The sequence below is a fragment of the Manacus vitellinus genome, unplaced genomic scaffold (genome assembly GCF_001715985.3).
Source record: "Manacus vitellinus isolate BGI_N305 unplaced genomic scaffold, ASM171598v3 scaffold_3_pilon, whole genome shotgun sequence".
NCBI classification, from domain to species: Eukaryota; Metazoa; Chordata; class Aves; order Passeriformes; family Pipridae; genus Manacus; species Manacus vitellinus.
Genome location: NW_021940535.1, coordinates 3,460,500 through 3,480,955, shown reverse-complemented (window position 1 = coordinate 3,480,955; position 20,456 = coordinate 3,460,500). Strand labels below are relative to the sequence as shown.

The 20,456-nt window shown below is 41.5% G+C and overlaps 1 protein-coding gene across 7 annotated transcripts in view; it reads right to left on the bottom strand.

Moving 5' to 3' along the window:
* The window catches only part of BLVRA (biliverdin reductase A), a 32,916-nt gene extending 13,025 nt beyond the window's left edge, over positions 1-19,891 (bottom strand). Inside the window, exons 1-3 of one of the 7 annotated variants that reach the window (XM_018075788.1) lie at positions 19,760-19,868; positions 18,385-18,501; positions 207-334 (exon numbers count right to left, since the gene is read on the bottom strand). In XM_018075788.1, the coding sequence (XP_017931277.1) occupies positions 207-325 (119 nt within the window). In that variant the 5' untranslated portion in view covers positions 326-334; positions 18,385-18,501; positions 19,760-19,868. Of the gene's footprint in view, positions 1-206; positions 365-447; positions 584-5,189; positions 5,209-5,622; positions 5,728-6,969; positions 7,098-18,384; positions 18,502-19,759 lie in introns of those variants that run through there. The other 6 variants (XM_018075787.1, XM_018075786.1, XM_018075789.1 and 3 more) reach the window with 6 other exon arrangements.
* Positions 19,892-20,456: the final 565 nt, after the last annotated feature.

Sequence of the window (20,456 nt, the reverse complement as noted above, 5' to 3'; positions counted from 1 at the left end):
TCATTTCTGAGCTGCCACTTAGAATGATAGGTATACTTGCATAAACTTTCCCTTTTCAGCCAGCCTTAATTATAAGAGAAAAATAAAACTTTGGATCTCATCCCTGACCCCCTCAGATAGTTGTCCTCCACCTGGAAAGATACATGCACCAGAAAAATGAAACATTGCAATATACATATTAAACATGATAAGATGAAATTTCTAACCTGGATACGAATCCAAGGAGTTTCAGGTGCTCAGAAGGGCTGGAAGGCATCGGATTCATCAAGTCTCGGATTCGTGCTAAGCCAGCAATTCCAACGCCAACCACTACTGTCCCAAACATTTTGCTAGACTGTCCAAAAGAAAAAAAAAAAAAGGCAATCTTGTTTTTTTTTTTAAGCAGGGAGAAGAGCAACTGGGAGGGAAGGTGGGAGAATGGATTATTCTTGAACTCTGCTTTCATACAGCCAAACCTTATTGAGATGTCAGCTAACAGAGATGTGATGCTGTATGCTACTGAGCTCACTTGCATCCCATTGAAATGTGGTCAAGCGGTTCAGCCTGTCAAAGGACTGGTCTTGAGACTTGTATTTAACAGCTATGAAATCACAGCTCCAGCAAAGTTCTTCCTTTCCGTGAATAGAAAGTAGGCTTTAGAAGTGAGACATTCTTCTATTTATATTGCCACTTCCACCCTGGAAAGGAGCCAAAAGGTTCTGCAAAACCAGCAGAGCTTTATATAAACCCTGCTGACTTCCTGAGTGTCTGCAGTACAGCGGGCCCCGGGCTGCCACACAGTCAGTCACAGAGTACAGCAGCATAGCTGGAATACTTTGGGACAGGAAGCAAAGAGCATCTTTTCTTGCCCCATGTAACCACTGGCACATCCTACAATGTCAAGCTGCAACCAACCATCTAATAATCTGGTGGAGATACTTGCTTCACATTTCCAAGCACAAAGAAAGCTCTGCCAACTCTTTAATAACAAGCAGGCATGTCTTCAAGATCTACATCTCCCAAATGCACATTTCTGCCACAACGTGGAGGGCAAGACAGGTATTGCACTCACTGGCTGGGCTGCTGGGTACAGGTAATAAATTTTTCTGTTGGTTTTGATTTGCTATTGATTTGCAGAAGCACTGAGCAACTGGTGAAACCTTTCAAACCTGTACTGCTCCAGTACCCTGACAACTAGCAACACTTTGTAAAGTAATTGAAAATTTATAGGAAAAATGACCTAAAACAGTCAAGTCACATCCTCTGTACTTTTTGTTCCTTCCATCCCAAGAAAACACCCCTTCAAATTCTATTTCTTCTGTCTTGGTCTTCTCCTTCCCACCACTGCCAATCCCTTCATCTGAGTGAACTCTTTAGATTGTTTAGATTTACTGCAGCCCTTTTCTGACACTGAAACGGATAGATGGACAGTGCAGCATCACAGCCATAAATGACTGTTCTGGCAGTCTGAGAGGCTGACAGCTGCTAAGAAATTACATCAACTGGGACAAAGGAAAAAAAGATCCTGTCTCCAATCACATACCTTGTCTGGATTTTGTTTTCCTATAAGCTCCTGCCTATATTCCTGCCAGGGCTGAACTCCATTCCCTTCATATATGCCAAAAGGGTACAAAGATAAAACACAGAGCAGCATGTTTAATGTAAAAGAAAAAATCAATGATAAACTGAAGAGTCCTCCATGGGCATTACAGTGACATTCCAGTGATATTTGAGGTATAACATTATGACACTGTTCACCAGAGAAAAGAGGGCTGAGAGAGAGGTGGGGGGAAAGGAGGGCAATATAACCACACAACCCATTTTCAGGACCAGCCACAGGCAGAGTCTTGGTCTGGACTCTGTTACATTTGCTTTTCTCTGTGGCCAAAGAGAAAAGAGACTGAGACTTTCAGAATGATCTCAGCTGTGAGGAGGCCCAGAAGGTCACTTGATCCAAAACCTATTCAGTTGCACCATGGCCATGCTGAGTTCTGAGTTCTGTTCCCATGGTCGGCAATCCTCCAACCTCTCAGGCCCCTGCTGCCGTGTTTGACCGCTCTCACAACAAGAACTTCTTCTTAGCATCTACAAAAGTTTCCTGTGTTGCCTTTTGCCATTTCATAGCACACCTCCAAAAGAGTGTGGCTCCAGTTCCTCTACACGTTCCTCTACACGTTCCCATCAGAAAGCTATAGGTAGCAATATTAATGCTTTACATTTCTTTTCTGCAAGTGGGAAAAACTGAGTTCCCTAAGCCTGCCATCATTCATCATCTCCTTGAGCCATTTACCATCTTCATAGCTCTCCACAGGACTCGCTCCTGTATTTCATCAGAGAATCATAGAATAATTTGGGTTGAAAAGGACCTTAAAGATCCTCTAGTTTCAACCTCCAGCCCCCACATGCAAGGACACCTTTCACTAGACCAGGGTGCTCAAAGTCCCAACCAAACTGGCCTTAAACACTTCCAGGGATGGGGCATCCACAATTTCTCTGGGCAACCTGTTCCAGCACCTTGCCGCCCTCTCAGTAAAGAATTTCTTCCTAATATCTAATCTAAAGCCATTCTCCCTTTTCTCACCCATATAGGCCCTTGTAAAAAGTCCCTCTCTAGCTCTCTTGTAGCCCCCTTTAGGTACTGGAAGGCTGCTATAAGGTCTGCCCAGAGCCTTCTCTTCTCCAGGCTGAACAACACCAACTCTCTCATCCTGTTTTTTTAGGAGAGGTGCTCCAGCTGTCTGAGCATCTTTATGGCCTCCTCTAAAACTGCTCCAACAGGTCAATATCTTCTTATGTTGGAGGCCCAGAGCTGGACGCAGCACTCCTAGCGGGGTCTCACAAGAGCAGAGTAGAGGGGGAGAATCCCCTCCTTTGACCTGTTGGCCACACAGCCCAGAATGATGCAGCCCAGAATACAGCTGGCTTTCTGGTCTGCAAGTGCACATTGCCAGGTGACATCAAGCTTCTCATCAATCAATGCATTCTCCACCCAGCCTGTATTTGCACTTGGGATCACTCCAATCCAGGTGCAGGACTTTGCACTTGGCCTCGCTAAACTCCATGAGGTTTGCATAGACCCATTTTTTGAGCCTGAAAAGGGCCCTCTGGATGGCATTATCCCTCTCCTCTATTATACTGACTGCACCACCCAGCTTGGTGTCATCGGCAAGTGCATTGCTTAAGTGCACTTGATCCCACTGCCCTGGGACAAAGATGTCCCAAAGACTGACAATGTCAGTCCCAATACTGACCCTTGAGGAATACCCCTCATCACTGGTGGACATTGTGTTGTTGAGTGCAACCATCCAAACAATTTCTTATCTGCTGAGTGGTCTTTCCAGTTCAGACACTTGGATGTGTGCAGGACAGTGTCAAATGTTTTGCACAAACCGAGGCAGATGCCATCAGTTGCTCTTCCCATCCACCAACACTGTAATTCCATCATAAAAGGCCATCAAATATGTCAGGAACTATTGGCCCTGCCAGGTCCACCATCTGCCAGTTCCCTCAAAAGCCTCAGAAGTCCCATGGACTTGTGCACTTTCAGGTTCCTTAGGAGAAGGTCAGGTTCAAAAACATCTACAGTGGGCAGTTCTTCATTCTCTCAGTCCCTGCCTTTGCCTTCTGAGACTCAGGTAGTGTGCCTGGAGCACTTGCCAATGAAGACCAAGGAAAAAAAGTCATTATGTGTCCCAGACTTCTCCATATCCCAGCCAGGTCTCCCATTTGCTTCCAGGGAGGACCCACATTTTCCCTAGTCTTCCTGTTATCATACCTGTAGAAGCTTTTCTAGTTGCCTTTGACATCCCTGGTCAGCTTTAATTCTATCAGGGCTTTAGGTTTCCTAATCTGCTCCCAGGCTGCTCGGACAATCTCCCTGTATTCCTTCCATACTACCTGTTCTTGCTTCCATACTCTGGAGGTTTCCTTTTTGTGTTTGAGCGTGTCCAGGAGCTCCTTGTTCATCCATGCAGGCCTCCTGGTGTTTTTGCCTGACCTCCTCTTTGTTGAGATGCATCACTCCTGAGCTCAGAGGAGGTGATCCTTGAACTTATTTCTTGTACCAGGGTACACAAAACTGGACACAGCACTGCAGACGGATTAGCCAGGTCCTGTCAGCTACACTCTTGCTAATGCAGTCCAGTTCACGGTTGGCCTTCTTTGCCACAAGAGCATGTCATGGACTGAGTTCAATCTGTCCATCAGTAGCTGCAGGGCAGCTTCTGACTTTCTAGCCACGCAGTGCCCAACCTGTACTGATGCAAAGGTGTACCAGGGCGAATTTATGCTGATACTTTTGGTCTGTGTTTGGCCCCAGCCACCTGCAGTAGTTTACATTCTCCTTGCCAAGTTCACTGATAAAACAGTGAATTCGTCCTTGGAGGGAGAACTTCTGTATAAACTGTTTTAATTGGTGTTCTGTGATTGGCTAATTCTCTTCCAAGGGCATTTGAAGGAGAATTTGATGAGGAGGGGAGGAAGGTTTGCCCCCAGACTCAATTAAGAAAGACCCCCAAAGCATACTGCACGTGCGTGAGGGGATTTCCGAAGTTCTCACGCATGCGCAGAAGAGATGCACTTACATAACCAGGAGGTGGGACTGAGGGCCTCTGGCTGGGCTGTGCTGGCCACACCTGGGAGGTCGTGGTCACTCAGTTAATTGTATAAAAGCAGATAGTGTTTTCTTGGAGAGGAGCTAATCTTCACTCCAAGGACAACATTGCCTTTTGGCGGGGACGCCTGCCAGTTTGTGAACTTACTGACTCTCCAAAGATGCAGCTTCTGCTCTGGGTAATTATAGGCATGCTAGGTCGGTAAGATAACTTTATGGGCAAAAGCTGGGTAACTGGGGAGGTCATGTTGGGGGCTTATTTCTCTCCTCCTTCCTCCCTTTTGGGTTTGTTCGTTTTGTTGGCCACCTCTTAGTAATAAATATTGGTTTTTAAGCTTTTAACGGTGTATGGTTTTCAGGTTTCAGTATGTCTCAAACCCCTCCCTAATACAAAAGGGGGCTATTCTACATTTGCCCTTGCTGAACATCATGATGTTCCTGTCTGCCCAGGCCCCTCTGATGTATTGACCACTCCCTCCAGCTGGATTTCATCCACAGACTTACCAAAGCTACGCACTTACCAAAGCCACACTCCAGGTTATTGTGCAGGTGGTTAATAAACACATTTAACAGTATTGAAGATGAACACAATACTTACCCTTTCCAGCCATCAGGATCCTCCCTGATCACCAAATGGCTTCATAGGGATATCAAGCAAATCCCTAGCACTCTTGGATGTACTATGTCTGCTGCCAGGGGCTGTTATACATCCAAGAGCTATATCACCATCTTCCTCTACTATGAGTAATGTAACATTCCCATAGAGTCTGTTAGTAGACTCAGAAAACCTGGTGGTCTGTGGACAAACCTTACTAGAGAAAGCCTTCGGGTTTTGTGTTGGAGGGCAGTCAGGAGAACCCTGCTGATCCATGCCAGTTTTCTGCCATGCTTGTCTCTGCTTCCAGAACACTGAAGACAGGCACCTGTGCTCTGGGGAGATCATCCCTGTAGATCAACCTCAGCCTCTCTGGCCCCCCAGGACAGTGTTCCATTAGAACTTGCCAAGTAGAGCCATCAAAAAGCCAAAATACCTGCTATTTTGAAGTATATGGTTGCAATTCTTTAAAATTTATATCCATAAAGAGCTCCAAGTGTGCATCAGGACCAGGTCAGCAGAGTCTAGAAGTAGCACAGTTTGAAAACAGGAGCTTACTTTAAGTTCAGAAATTTCCAAGGTTAATAGAGTGTTAAGCTGTTAATATTTGCCTATTGCCTTCAGCAGGATTGGGAGTTGGAGTCATACAGCAAACAAATTCCACTGAACCTCCTAAAATCATCTCGTTTCCAAGAACTGCTTTTTTTTTGCTGGTAAGCTGCTGACCTCTGCTTCAACAAAGTGGATAAAGTGGGGGAGCTGACTACCTTCTTCAATGAACAAAGAACATCTCTCTGTAGATGTTCAGGTTGCTGAATATCAATATTTTTGCCTCTCTTTTGAAAAAAAAACTTTCCTAGCTTCATACGATGAACACCTTCTGACCTCCTCAAAAGTAATATTTAAGATAAGCAAGATTATTTCATACTAAGAACAAAACCTATTACTATGCAACCTGTTGCCATAGCAACCAGTCATTTGGTCCAAGTCAAGGGTGGTTAAGGGTTTGGAGGCTAATACTGTATCCATACTGAAAGAGACAGCTACTAAATGTATATTACAGAACAATTGCTTATACACATAGCTAACAGAAAAATTGCTATGTTTGCATCCCTTCTGCCACTTTTTATTACCTTTATTTTGCTCACACAACAAAATCTGCAGCTGCTCAGGGAGAAAAGTAAATTAGATGTTTTTCAGAACTGTTACAAACCAGGTGAGAGCAGAATAGAGAATACTCATCTGATGAATATATAAAAATTTACTCCTTATTTCAAACATTTACATGAGGATAACAGCTACAGTTATCTTTCAAGCAAAAAAATGAGGAAGTAGGAAGCCCAAATCATAAACTGCTGTGCCTGCCTTTCTTGCTTTTTTCTTACTATCAGTGACCTCGGCTAAAGCTTTGACAAAAAAGATTTCAGAGGCATTTTCAAGGCTGCTGGACTTTGGCTCCCATCATACTGAAAAAAAAAAAAGTACCATAAGTGATATAACAGTACATCAGCCAGTGTCCAAAAGCATTTTTCCCACCCTTTTCTAATGGGCTGTACAAAAGCAAAGGCACTGGTGAGAAGATTAGAAAAAGATGACCTTCATGCTCACACACTGTGAGTGGGGAATGCCTCCCACACTCCAGCAAGACCTGCCCTGGCCAGGTTGCAGGCAGGCCTGCCAGCTCTGCTGGGGTGCCCTCTTAAGTAGGATAGGGGGGATGGAGGCTGCCAAATGCAGTGGGAGCTCTTCCCCACTGACAGCCAGCACAAGTGGCTCCTCTTACCAATGCAGACGAGCCCTGCATGACACAGAGGCAGAGATGAGAAAGGCATTCAGCTGAAGAGGATCATTTATCCTACACTGATATATCATTGTCCCATCACTCCTCTGCTCTTGAGCTTTCTGTGCTTCTGCTGTGTATTTCCTGCAGTAGATCTAGGCTACTCGAAGTAAAAAAAAAAAACAAAAATTGCTCAATACCCAAACATTCTTGCAAAATTTGGCAATGAAACAAGAATATTCAGCAGCAAAGCAAACAACGGAGTATGTCCAAAGGGATCAGTCACCCAGCAAGCGTGTTCCTCCCCATGCAATCACACTGGGACTTCAGCCTCTACATCTTAGAACTGTTTACACTTATTGAGGTAAGCTTAAGGGAAGTGAGGCTTACCTCTGTTTTGTGCAACATCACTAAGGTAATGCAAAGTCCGTGGAGAGGCAGGATAAAAGGCAGAACTTAAGAACAATTTCTTTTTCAATAAAATTTTTCATGGCATACTTAGACATTACAGAATGAGAACGGGTACCTTCTCTCATGATATATAAAGAATTTCAGTAAGCCTCATGCATTTTCCCTGCAGTTTTCACAGTCTTGTTCCCACAGATATGAATGAGTGACTCACATCAGAAATCAAAATATTTTGTAGTTCATGTCACATATAATAACATGTAGTTCATGTCACAAATAACACTGATGCAGGAGGCTTTCCTGAAGCACTGCCATCTGGGTCATTTTATGTGTGCTACTTCAAGTGCCACACATATCTTAAGAGTAACAGAAACCTCACAGATGAGTACTTAATCTGAAAAAACTGTTGTCAAGGTTAGTTCACTTTTGCATAGTCAAAAGTTGAACCATGAGTGTTTGAGCCTGGCTGCTGGAGGGATCCACCTTATACACATATATTCTCACTTACATATTCTCACTTAGCAGACCTTCAGCTTGCTCAGTCAGAAAGGGGACAAGATGAGACTGCTGGTGCTGTCTGTGTTTCTGTGAGTGCTCTGTGATTTGTGACTGACCATGTACATATGCATATACATGGTGTACATGTGTGTTCTGTGTGCATGTGCTGACTGGAAATATGTTTTCAGCCTAAATACTGACCAGGGGTCATACGAAGTCTCGCCCCTTTCAGGCTGTTGGATTCCGCCTGATCTTTTCTTCTAATATAAACCAGGCTGGACTGAGGAAGTTTGCCAGAGCTCCCTTTGAATAGCCTTGTGGATTAGACATCCTCCAAAATGTTTTCCCTGTTACTGCAGTGAAACTCCGAGATGAGGGTTGCAGAACCTCAACAGAAATTTTCAGGGGAACAGACAGACAGCAGCAGTCACTGTTAAGTCAACAAGTTGAAAATTTGAAATTCCTTTCAGACCTAACTCACTGATTTCAAATACCCAGAGAAGTGGAAGATGCTGTACTCAAGGTTGTTGGTACATGATACAGCCTGTGCCATCACATCTTACTCTCATTGTCTACTCTTAGCAAGAAACATCTGCCTGGAGCAGGGAAAGCAGAAGCTGAACAGAGTGGCTTCTGTTAGTGTTGGGGTTTTTGTATGAAAAAATTCACAAATGCTCCAATTTAGCAGCCTATTCAGACGCATAAATACCCTTTGTTCTGCAGGAAACCATTTAGGCACTTTAACCTCTGCATGTACTGAAGGACCTGCTGGAAGTAGACCCAGCCCAGGCCTCACGAATCCTCACTAAAGGCAGGACTTGAAGAAAAAGGCAAAGCAAAAATGAAGGCAAAGAAAATTATTGTTTGAATGCCAAAATGCTGGATTGTTTTTGCTCTGCATTTGCTGCAATACAGAAAGAGAAAAGTAAAGTGTTCTGCAAGAAAGAGACAGACAGGAAGGCAACCCCCAACACTCTGTTACTTCTCTTCAAAACATTAATTGAACATAAAGTCAGAATTTGTCTTGAAAACCTGACAAGACCATTTACAGTTTCCACATTTCAGAGGAAAACAGCAGCACTTAAAAGTTGTAGAGCAACCATGTACATTTTCCTTGAAAGCTGTTTGTTACTGCCTTAAATGTCAATGCTTGCCAGCACCTCTTCATCTCTCCTGCCCATCTTTCAGGCTATCAAAACCCAGGCCACAGTCTCTTGGCAGGCACACAGGCTCTGCTGAATGAGTTATAACTTTAAGGCACCAACTCTTACACAGGTTTGCCGGTGGAAAAGTCTCTCATCCTGACTGGCACCACTGTGGAAAGAGCCAGAGGGGACTTTTCTTCCCGCATTTTAAATGCCATTTGAACAATACACGTGCATTGTTTCACATTTTTATGCAGGTTCACCAATTAAATTATAGTTTTCCCTGGCTGCCAAAGCTGAAGTTGATATAGTTATATTGAGATATGGCCAGATGCTGTGTTACAGCTGCCAAACAAGCACCTTTAGTCTACACAGTGGATCGTTGATAATAAAGGACTGCACTTGTACCAGATACGCTGTCTCCAGCATTAATATCTGAGCAGAAGGAAAACTTTTGTTAGAACATAGTTCTGCAAGCTAAATCTGCTAACTCCAGAGTCTGCAGTGGTTCTGACTCCCATCTCAGTAGGGCTGCTTTCCACAGCCTGCAACTCCATAATTGAAGCAAAACCATCTCATGAAAGTAATATAACACCATGAGAAGTACTGAAAGAATAACCTGAAGATCTGGTTTTAATATGTGATATATTCCACCCTGTGGAGGACTGAAACAGAAGTTCTGTGAGGGACATGCATGGGTATGAATGACCATTTCATCCTGTTCCCTTGTCTGTATTCACCCTTTGGGGTTCAGATTTGGTTGCTAATATGCAAAGGAAAAACAAAGGCAAATAACACTTTTGAGATAGGTCATTTTGTTTAAAACTGAGAGTCAAATTACATTTTGATATACCTACATTGCTAAGGCTGAAACTATCCAGGAAAGAACTGAGCCTGCTTTGGGGCACCTGAAAATTAAGAGGAAGGACTCATGAAGGACTCCACTTTTTATTTTATAAAAATATTCCCATAAAAAAAAAAAAAAAGCAAACCCTTACTTATAATGGTAATTTTCCAGGAACTATTCTGGAGTGAATTTCAGAAAGTCTCGTGAAACTTCTGGTGGGTAAATAAACAATTGCACAAAACTGCAGCCTCATCACAGCTACTTTTTAACCAAAAGGTCCCTTTATGTGGCTAATTAGCACATGCCTAAAACAAAGAGAGACAAAAAAACGCCCCCAAAATTTATTTCAGGCTTTAATGTGCTATAACATTTTTTGAAAGCCAGTGATAGAAGAAGAGAAGAGTGTTTTAACAAGCAACAAGCCAATTACTTTGGAGTAAAGTCTATTCAGGACAATGAGCTATGTTTTGGAGCTATCAGCAATTCACAGATCCTAATTTTCCATGAGATCAAACAATATTATTGCTACAGTCCCAATCTGTGCCTGAGAAAATAACCCCTGTAAAGCTAAAAACGGTTCTAACTCAAAAAGGAAAAAAAAAAAGGTATGAGACACATCCTCCACCACTTTTTTTGATTTAACACCCACATAAAACACCAGAGCTGTCACAAAGTTGAACTCTGCCAGGTCCCTGTGGACCATGAACCATATTTCCTGGCTTCCCTGCAGAGCAATAAAGCCCCCAGTGTAAAGTGTCTGCACAGCTAAGTGTCTGAACAGTAATAGCTGAGACTCTGCTTGAACATCTATTTCATACAAAGATATTATTATTTTGTGCTGACTCTTACACTTTTTTTTTTTTTTGAGAGCTTTTCATATTCTGGTAAAAACAATGATTGGAGGACTACTTATCCATACCTGCATTTCTGGGGAAACTTTACTCAGAGCTAATCACGAGGGCAGGGAGCTGAGACATGCCTGAGAATCTCAGCCCATTTCCTTCCCTCCTTCATGCTGCTCATTTTGTTTTTGCTGTATCACCTACTGAGAGAAGAGGCTTCTCCACATCACCTGATGGATTCACAAGTACTTTGCAGGTAAACTCTAATGCCAAAGAGGCTTCCAACCTTTTGTTGTAATACAAGTGGAAGTGATGATGAACAATTACAGAAAAATGTTCTGAAATATTTTCTCAATTATTACATCTGCCCCTGAATTTTCCTGCCAATTACTGCACTCCTTTCTACAAGCTCTTACTTCTTCAGAGGGCCTAAAGAACACAGAGCTGTGCTGGGCAGATGCAGGAAACCCATATTTCCAGGCTGTATTCTTACTTTCTCTGAGAAGTTTACCGGGTGACCTAAAGAAAGCAAATCACACCCCCTTTCCTCATCAGTCCTCCCAGTTCCAGAACAGCAGAAACCTCTCTCTCTCTGTAGAGCATTCTCAGACCTACTAACAATAAGTGCAATGTAAGAAGTAGGTATTACTACAACCTCTCTTCTTCTCTGTAGGAAATTCCACACAGAACAGACACGTAGAAAATATGACTGTAACTAAAGTTTGTATTGAAATATCTATATAAAACCATGCCCTATAATGCATAACACAAAAAGAGATTTCTTCTTTCCCTTCTCTTGCTGTTAAATTAATCTGAAACTCGAAACCTAAAAGGAATTATATGCATGCTTAGCTTTAATCGCAAGTAATCCCATTGATCTCAATGAGAATACTCCTACGAGCCCATTAAGAAATAAGAGCTCTTGCTGTTTACTGTAATATTAGTAGGCACAAGAACAAAACACATATCCAGCTACAAGTATGTTCCATTAATATCTTTATGGACTCAACCCAATAGATGATACCTATCTTCCGGTCCACTAAAGGTCACTGCATCCCAGATCTGTAACAGGCTGACCTATTTTGAGAATTCCCCAAACAAAAAAAGCACTCCTGCTACACGCTGCAGTCACCATAAAGATATTGCTTACCATGGCTGATGAAACCCTCTGCCAGCATCGTTAGTATGATAGCAACTTATAACACCAGAGGCCTGCCCCATACTCTCTTCAGAGCAGACAATATACACGAAATTCAGCTAGTCAGACAAGCATACTTTTTTAGCTTTCTCATCCTCTATCCAGCAGTAAAAAATATTTTCACCCTTCTAAAATAAATTGAGAGTAAGATAAAGTGGTTTTTTTTTTAATAACTAGATTGAGACAACTTAGGAAATTGATAAAGTTTTGCATAATGATCTATTTTTAAAAATCATGCTCTAACACCTCTGCCATTTTATCAAGTCTACAACTCCATAGTAAGGCCTGAAAAATGCAATGGTTTCTCTCCATTCATATTACATTTTGGAAATCTACCAATGTCAGACATTGCTCAAGACTAGGGAAAAGGAGAAACTTTTGAATGAAGATTAACAATTGAGGTTATTCACTCCTAACTTTAGAGCTCAGTATTTTTCATGTTACTGGGCAACACAACACTCAAGAATGAGATAGGCCAGCCTCTCTCTCATGAAGAGTTAGTCTGTAAATCAATGTGCTTTAGCAGTCAAGTAGTCCTGATGTGCTATTCATCTGTTATAATTGTCCCAAAAAAGCAAAACACCTTTACTGAAGTATCAGCCACTAGAGGGGGGTATTTGGTATCCTACCTAAAACCTGATAAGAAAATGAAATAATAAAAAAAAAAATTTAAGGTTACAGAAAACCTGTAAAAGCATATTTCCCACAGTACTGCAATTGCACATAAGGTTCCATGCTAAGTGTTTTAGGAAAAACAATGCTTTCTTTGTGTATAACTGAACACAATGCAGAAGCAAACGCCACGTCTCCTCTTCCAATTCTTAGGTCTACCCACATCAAACACTGCAATTTCTGTGAGCAGAGATGTAGTTTTATATGCCAAGAACATGGCTAAATTATCACTAGGTTTGATTTGCCTGTACAGTCAGTCATCTCTGAGCATGTCTAAACCTGATCCTTCAAGCATGCCAAGCTAGAGCCTGACGTGCTCAGTCTTGGGCTTGATAAACAAGAAAAAGGACAACCTACAAAATGGTTCCTATTTACAACTGTCTTCCTCTTTACAGATTCACAATCCCCAGATTTATCGTTCCAAAAAGTCTCCAAAAGGACCTAGAAAACTGCCATCAGGTTAGGTCCAACTTCAAGCAAAGTAGAAGATTCAACTTGGCTCAAGCCACTCCCAAACTATCTATTATTTAAAACATGTTAAGTGAAAGATGGATATACATTTCAACTCCTACACGTGAATCTGTAATGAATACAAAACTCATCAAAAACTATAAACGGACTTGATGATTGAGTCCATGCAGGGACAGCCTGGAGAAGGGTACAGGATGGATTGTCCCAGTATATTAAGGGCATCATAGATTCTACATACTTTGTTAACTTCTGTCAGTTTGGGGACAGTGAAGCTGCTGGCAGAGCTTACAAAAACTCAAGACCCTCTCCAAAATTTATGTAAAAATAACTATAACTGGGTAATAGACTTAAACACCCCCAGCTCCCCTTTATTCCTCACAATCTGCTTTCAAAGATGTGGAGCTGGAAGGTTTTAGTGAAGCTGACTGCCTGCTCAGAGGAGTATTTTAAATACACAACTCATTCAGAAACAGCATGGCCATGCAATTGGGATAAAAGAATTCAGTATCGCTCCTCTTCTTTCCTCTGCCAACTGCATGTACTCAGTGTGGACTATTACGTTATTTATAACAACTGTGGCTGAACAAATGGATAATATTCCATAAAAGACAGAATTGGCACAAGCACCTAACTTTGAAATAACTAAAACAGCTATTGCAAAGGTTCAGGAGCAGACAATACTTGGGGCACTGAAAGAGGGGAATATACCTTGTAAAAGAGGTAGAAAAATAACAGGATCATGGAAGCACTAGATTTTTTAGAGTCAATACTTGCATTTGAAACATAATGCAGACATTTCTCTCTATTAACTGGATTTTACTAGAATATATCCACCCCACTTTTTCTACAATATTTTGGTGAAGTGATTTAACAGTTACTGTTGGAGACGAGATTTGACCCCAACTCAAGTTCACGTCCTTAACTGCACCATTCCTTTAAACAGCCAAAGAGGTCACTGCGTTCTGAAGAGAGTGGCTGTGCTGAACTACCACCATCCTGTGCCACCAACAGTAATTTTAAAATGTAACACCAATCCTGATCATTGCTTTATTCAGCCTTGCTCCTTTTTAAAATACCCATCTAAATCCCTTCTTCTCTGCTACCATAACCCAAGAAAGTATTTTGAGGTTCTGGGAAGAAAGTTAACTTTTTAAGTTTATTATCTATTATTTAAGCCATCCAAATCTCAGGCATGACTGTGGCCCCTCCATAAAATGAGTTTCAAACAATCTCTTTCTTTATTATTAGAAATGGAAAACATAAGGCATCTTACACTAATATGATAAACACAAACACTACACATGGGCATCTGTAAGCTGTCATTGTTTTACAGATGCCTGTCTTAGATATTGGACACTAAGTCTCTGTTCTTCCCTCCCATGGTCAGACTTGTGTACATAAAGGCAGCAATGGAGCCTCAGCAGCTCAGAGTATGTGAATGACAACTGCCTGTAGTAATCTGTAATAATCCTCTGAGACCACTCAGATCCATTGGCTCTGTTTAGGATTGAGTCAGAAAAAGAGCAAAAAATGGCCCAAAAATGGTTTGTGAGACAGACTTACAGATCACAAGCCATTTGACTACACTTGCTGTAAGGCTGGATGCTTTTTCCTCCCAATGGATTTTAGTTCCACAATCTGGAATAGGAAAGTTTATTCCAGATAGGCCAATAAGCAAAAATAAGGTAATGTAGGAGCTGTAAATTAAAAATAATAATGGGCACACTGTAAAGGAATCTGCTTTGTTAGAACAACAGAATGGTTTGGGTTGAAAGAAACATTTAAAGATCTTCTAGTCCAATCCCTCTGCTGCAAGTGTGATGTTTCCTTTTTCCTGTCACTAGGGACTTCATCTGATTGCCATGACTTTTTGAATATGATGGAGAGTGACTTGGCAACTGCATGAGTTCTCCCTGCTGATGAGGATTCTTTGTATGAAAAAGGCCATCTCAGTCAGCATAGTAGTATGAGATCCCACAGGCAAAAGATGAAGAGTTAAAGCCTCATTAAGTAGTCATTTAACCAAAAGAAAATTAATCTCTGGTGTTATCAGCACCTTCATGCTTCTTAGGAGTTGATAACTTAGCAGCATCTAGGATAGGAGGATTTTCCCTCCTGTGTTTTAAAAACATTTTGTTTCTGATATTACATGCCATTTGATGCTAAAAGGTACCAGCCAAATGACAGGGATGGTAACATGCAACAGACCAGCAGTTGTTTCTGAAAGGTGCTCTCAATTTGAGTACATGAATACAAAAAAACTGCTGACCTTCCACCAGGGAAACAAGGTGCCTCATGCGTATCCCTGGTTCAAAATTAGGGCTTCTTTAAAGACACCAGGGAATAAAGACTGTGGTCTTCATCTCTGCCCTCTTGAGAAAGCAGCATCCTCTTCGATGGAGTCTTAACAGAAAAACTGGGTTCAGAGCAGCCAGAGAATCACATGGCCACATTCCCTGCTTGGAGGGCAAGAGGAGAAAGGATGTGAAGCTCTTATCTTCCCTAAAACAGAGGACCAGCCACTTTAAACCCTGTTTATATTATCATATAATACGGCTATTTTTATGGTTCTTTCGCCATGTCTTCATTGTGTCAATATTGCAAATATTACTAGATCAGGATGACTGTCACCAGGACCTATACAGGAAGGACTGCATTGGAAACTCCTATTTTTAAACAGAGTCAGGCAAATGACCTATTTATTTTGAAAATAGTTTTTCAAGAGCCCTCAGTCTTAAGGTCTCATTACAGATGCCAGGCTTATAAAAAACAGACAGTTTGCCTTAATTTGTAAATACTGGGCTAAATACATGGATAGCTATCTCACTTCACTATGCAAGTAAGTACATGTAAAATAGATTTAAAAAAATCTAAAGGCCAAACAAAAAACACGTTTCCTAGAGCAAACATTTTCAGCAGCTGCTGAGATCGCTTATGCTGATTTCTGGATGATGAACCTAAGATCTCAGATACCTCAGAACTGTTTCTTACAGACAGTGCACTCCAGGATACTCAAACTGAAAAGTCAAGTACTCCATGCTTATGAGAAAAAAAAAAAAAAAAAAAGACACAAACCAGGAGCTAATTTGCCTGCTCCATCCAAATTTTATGAATCTGATGTAATGGCAACCAAAAAACAAAATAAATTCTCAGTCCTTCATACATGTGTATTTTCTGTCACCAAGACTAGGCACAGAGAGATCTATACCAACCTGCTGATCCCACTTCCAGCTACGTCTGAGAAAAATTAGCAAATTACTCCAAAGACAAGTATGAGCAAGCCACCTCAGTCTCTGTGTTCATCACCAAATAACAGACTAACCAGTCTTCTGTGGCTAATCTGTGTCGGTGCCAACAAAAGACACTAAATACTGACTAAGGGCTGCTCTCCCTAGCAACAGAAAGGGTCACAAAGCTTTACAGCTTCTAGCATAGCAAAGAATGGCATTTCAATTAGAACAATTGTGGTCTCAATTTTACCCCTCACATCCTGTATAACTTCTTTCTTTCTTTCTGTAATTTAGGGATTATTTAATAATTCCGTGTTCTTTCCCACAGCTTTCCTCTCCTCTCACTCACAGAACAAAGGTAGTGACGAGACAATAAATATACCTTTTTGCCTATACCTTTCGCTATAAGGGAAAGCTAATAAACATGGTAACATTACTTGAGCCAAGAGAGTTTGTTTTATTAGCCAATGTAGTGTAGCCTTTAATTTAGCATTTAGGATAGTTACCACAACAGGAACACTAGTTGCCCCAAACAGGCTCTTTCTAACTGGTTTATAATGGTATACTGAAAAGAAAGAAGATTAAAAAAAACCAAAACCTGCTTTGTTTATGCTAACTGTTGAACTCATGTTGTTAAAGTGGTGGATTGTGCTCATCTGGAGGAACAGGATTAGCGAAAGCATTTCATTATCTTTCCCAGTCAGGTGTGTTTTCTTCAATGTTTTCTAATGAGACAGTAGAGCTCTGTCTGGGTTGCAGTCTAGGGAATATTTAAGTTCAGTTAAGTAAAAAGCCAAAGCTCCTTTTGCTTAGTAGAGAAGAAACAAGTAAAATGTATATTTATTTTTTATTATAATTACAATTATTTTATAAAGTTTCAAGATGTAAGCCCAACAATTAGGCCTTACAGGCGAGAGAACACTTGCCATAGTTCAAGGCAAGCTCCAGAGAAGGGGGATAGGCCCTCAGCAACCTTTGTTCCACTAAGTTACAACATGACATGTATACATCCAGTGAGGTTTGGGGTTTCTTTAACTATGGGATTAAGCTGGCGTCTTGACTTTTAGATTGTTTTTCCTCCCTAAGCTCCATTCCCTCCCACCTCAGTGAAGCAACCTTTTTGATGTCTTGCTTAATAACATACAGTACAAGCATAATGTAAGTTATTTTAATACACTGAGCACTACCTGCAAGTTTCAGAAAGATCTACGGTTGTGTGAAAATTAGAGGTGAAAAAGTTATTCGCAGTCCAGCATATGCTGATGTTGCTCTATCACCTTTTGAAACACAGAAATTCCTTTCCAGGGAATTGTTTTCCCACTGCAAAAACTGCTTTATCATATCCATCCAAGCTCTTTCTGTTATCTACTCCACTTCTTTCCAGCTTCAGTTTAGTTTTATCTCCTGACTGCTGCTTACCTAGCCAGGGATGGCAACACAGACAGAGCTTCAATGGACTGCAGCAGTGGTAATGGAAAACACCCAGTGAAGCTTCCTACAACATATCTGCACAACATACAGTGCAATATCTTCTCTGCAAGACGGATGAAGCTGAGGTTATTTCAGAGTCATCATTAAAAAGCAAAAATGCCAGTGTGCATTCCAGTCTTCCATCTTACTGAAGTCCTGACACCAAAGCATAACATAGAAAGTGATTCTCATTTTAATTTGAAAACTGGTCAGTTAATGTATCCATTTATCTTCACTTGTATTGACCATGACAGTTCATTTTTAGCGGAGAGAGCAAAGTGGTCCTGTTCCCATCTGCTAAGCCTACTTTTCAAAGTCTGTAGATACAGCAGCTGTTCTTCATTACAAAAAAAAAAAAAATAAAAAAAAAGTCTGTCCTTTGACCTTTAAAATGAAGTCTCTCAGAGCTGAATGTGGTGGTATTTTTGGGTTGTTGGGCTTGGGTTTTTTCAGGGGGTGTGTGGAGTGGGCATTGAAACATCTAGTTAGCATAATTTCGAAAATAATGAGGACACTAAGAATGAGAAGTTGAAAACTACAAAGATTGATTCTGCTTTTTTAGCTCTACAAAATAAGCATTGCTATTCCTTTAAGGATAACACAGACCATACTTCATTGACAAACTCCAGTTACTTACTAACAGTAACTCAGTTCACTGTCTGAAGAAACTGAGAGGACAGTTTGTTGACCATGTGGATGTAAATCCAGGAGCACAAGTCCAAAATCATCAGCCTTCCAGTACAGAGGAAGTTCCCTGATCCAATGGGAAGAAATATATAATTTGGTAATATTTCACTATCAATTATTTAATATCTAAGTGGCATACACTGCTTGTGACTGTTTCTAGTAAGACTTTAAGGCTTTCTTATATATGCTTAAAATAACTTAAAATATTAACCTATTGCTCTTTATTTTGCAAAGACTAAACTGCAATTTGGATTTACATTATTGAAACAGATTTGTCTTCATTCCCTCATTTATTGACACAAATGACAGAAAGATGCTCAAACACTATGTTATTGATTTTTGGCACAGTGTCATTCTGTGTTCACATCTGTAATCAGAGAACCAACAGGTGAAAGACTATCCTCACTCCACAAAAAATAATTTGGCAAATCAATGCAAGGAATTGGATAAAAATTATTTCACACAAAATCAGTTAAGTAAACTGTTGCCCTAATTAACACTGGTTGTTTTCTTTTTTTAACAAGCTCCAACACAGAAGTTCAGCATGGTGCCGGGAAGTATATAAAGGCTGAGCTTGTCTTTTCGCTGTATATAGATTGAGACTTGATGCATCTTTTTCTTTTTTTTTAAGATAGAGATAGGCAATAGCTGTGATAAGAGCATGAAGTAATTACTAATAAAGTGTCATCGTTTTACACAGAGATTCTGTACTGTATCTGAGAACATAAGAATCACCTTTCTCCCACTAAAAGCTGCATGAAACATGTGCCCACCTCGTTCCTTTATAAAAGGAAAATATTCTCATCCCCAGTTTACACGTGGGTAAACTGAGGTACAGTCTGCTGGTTCAGAAGGGAGTGTCAAACATCTGCAGTAAACATGGATTTTAACAGGATTTGGAGGAAGTTCAGCACTTCTCAAAACAAGCCCAGAAGCCACTTTGTAGGAAAGGTTTTATATGACCTCTCACACTCTCACCATGAAGTGCCCTGGCCACGCCACGATGCTTATCGGTTACTTCCACATCATTTACAGGCTAATACTCTTCTTTCACCGCACCCTGGATATTCTTCCAAACAAAAGACTTGTCCCTTTTATTCTTTCTCTCCGTGACCCCTCTCCCCAAGCGCTGGCCTCTCCCTCTGCTGTGGTGGGTGTCTTTGGAGCAACGTGACTCGCAGGACTCCCCCAATCCTTCGCCACCGAGGGGGGACCGCCGGCAGCGAGCAACCTTGAGGAGGGCTGCGGGGGGCGGGGACAAAAGACGAAAGCGCTGCATCCAAATCCTAATTACAGTTAGCAAGGATTAAGTAATAGCCACTAACCTCGTAAGATCACAGAGGAGAAACGTGATCCTGTGTAATTCTCCACTGCTCCCTGCAGCTCCCTCTTACACAACGCTCCGCAGCTCCGGCATATCACCGACCGCACGCCCTATCGCCGCCGCGGCAGCAACACCCCCTCGGCCAGGAATCCAATAAGGCTCCATAGGGGCGGGCTGTAGCCAGAGGCAGCTGGTGCTGGGAGCTTTTGCTTAGGACACACCAAGAAAGTTGCACGTGGCTACCGAGGGGCACAGTGTCATTCTGTGACACCTCCCTGGGGACCCGTGCGAGACCCCCAGTTAAGCCTGCGCAGCGGTCATCACCCTGACGTACGGTCTCCAAATAGATAAACTACATATCAATAAAAGGCGTTGTATATGCTCAATATGCCTCAGTAAATGCATCCACAGAAAAAGAACAGGGAAAAAGAGAACTTAGGATTATATATCTATTGAAATCAGTCACTATGGAATGCTGAACTAACAGACCACAAGGATTCTTGGCAGAACACCCAAGACAGGGTCCAAAGGAGGAACAAACAGTGCCAACAATCTAAAGTGCTAACTGGGTAAAAGGGATTTTGGCAGGGGGAAATCACAGCCACTGACTCACAGCACACCGACTCTAGAAACCACCGACTCAAAAGCAGGAGAAGACTGAGTATGAGGACTAATTTGCATAAGAGGTGAATCATTGA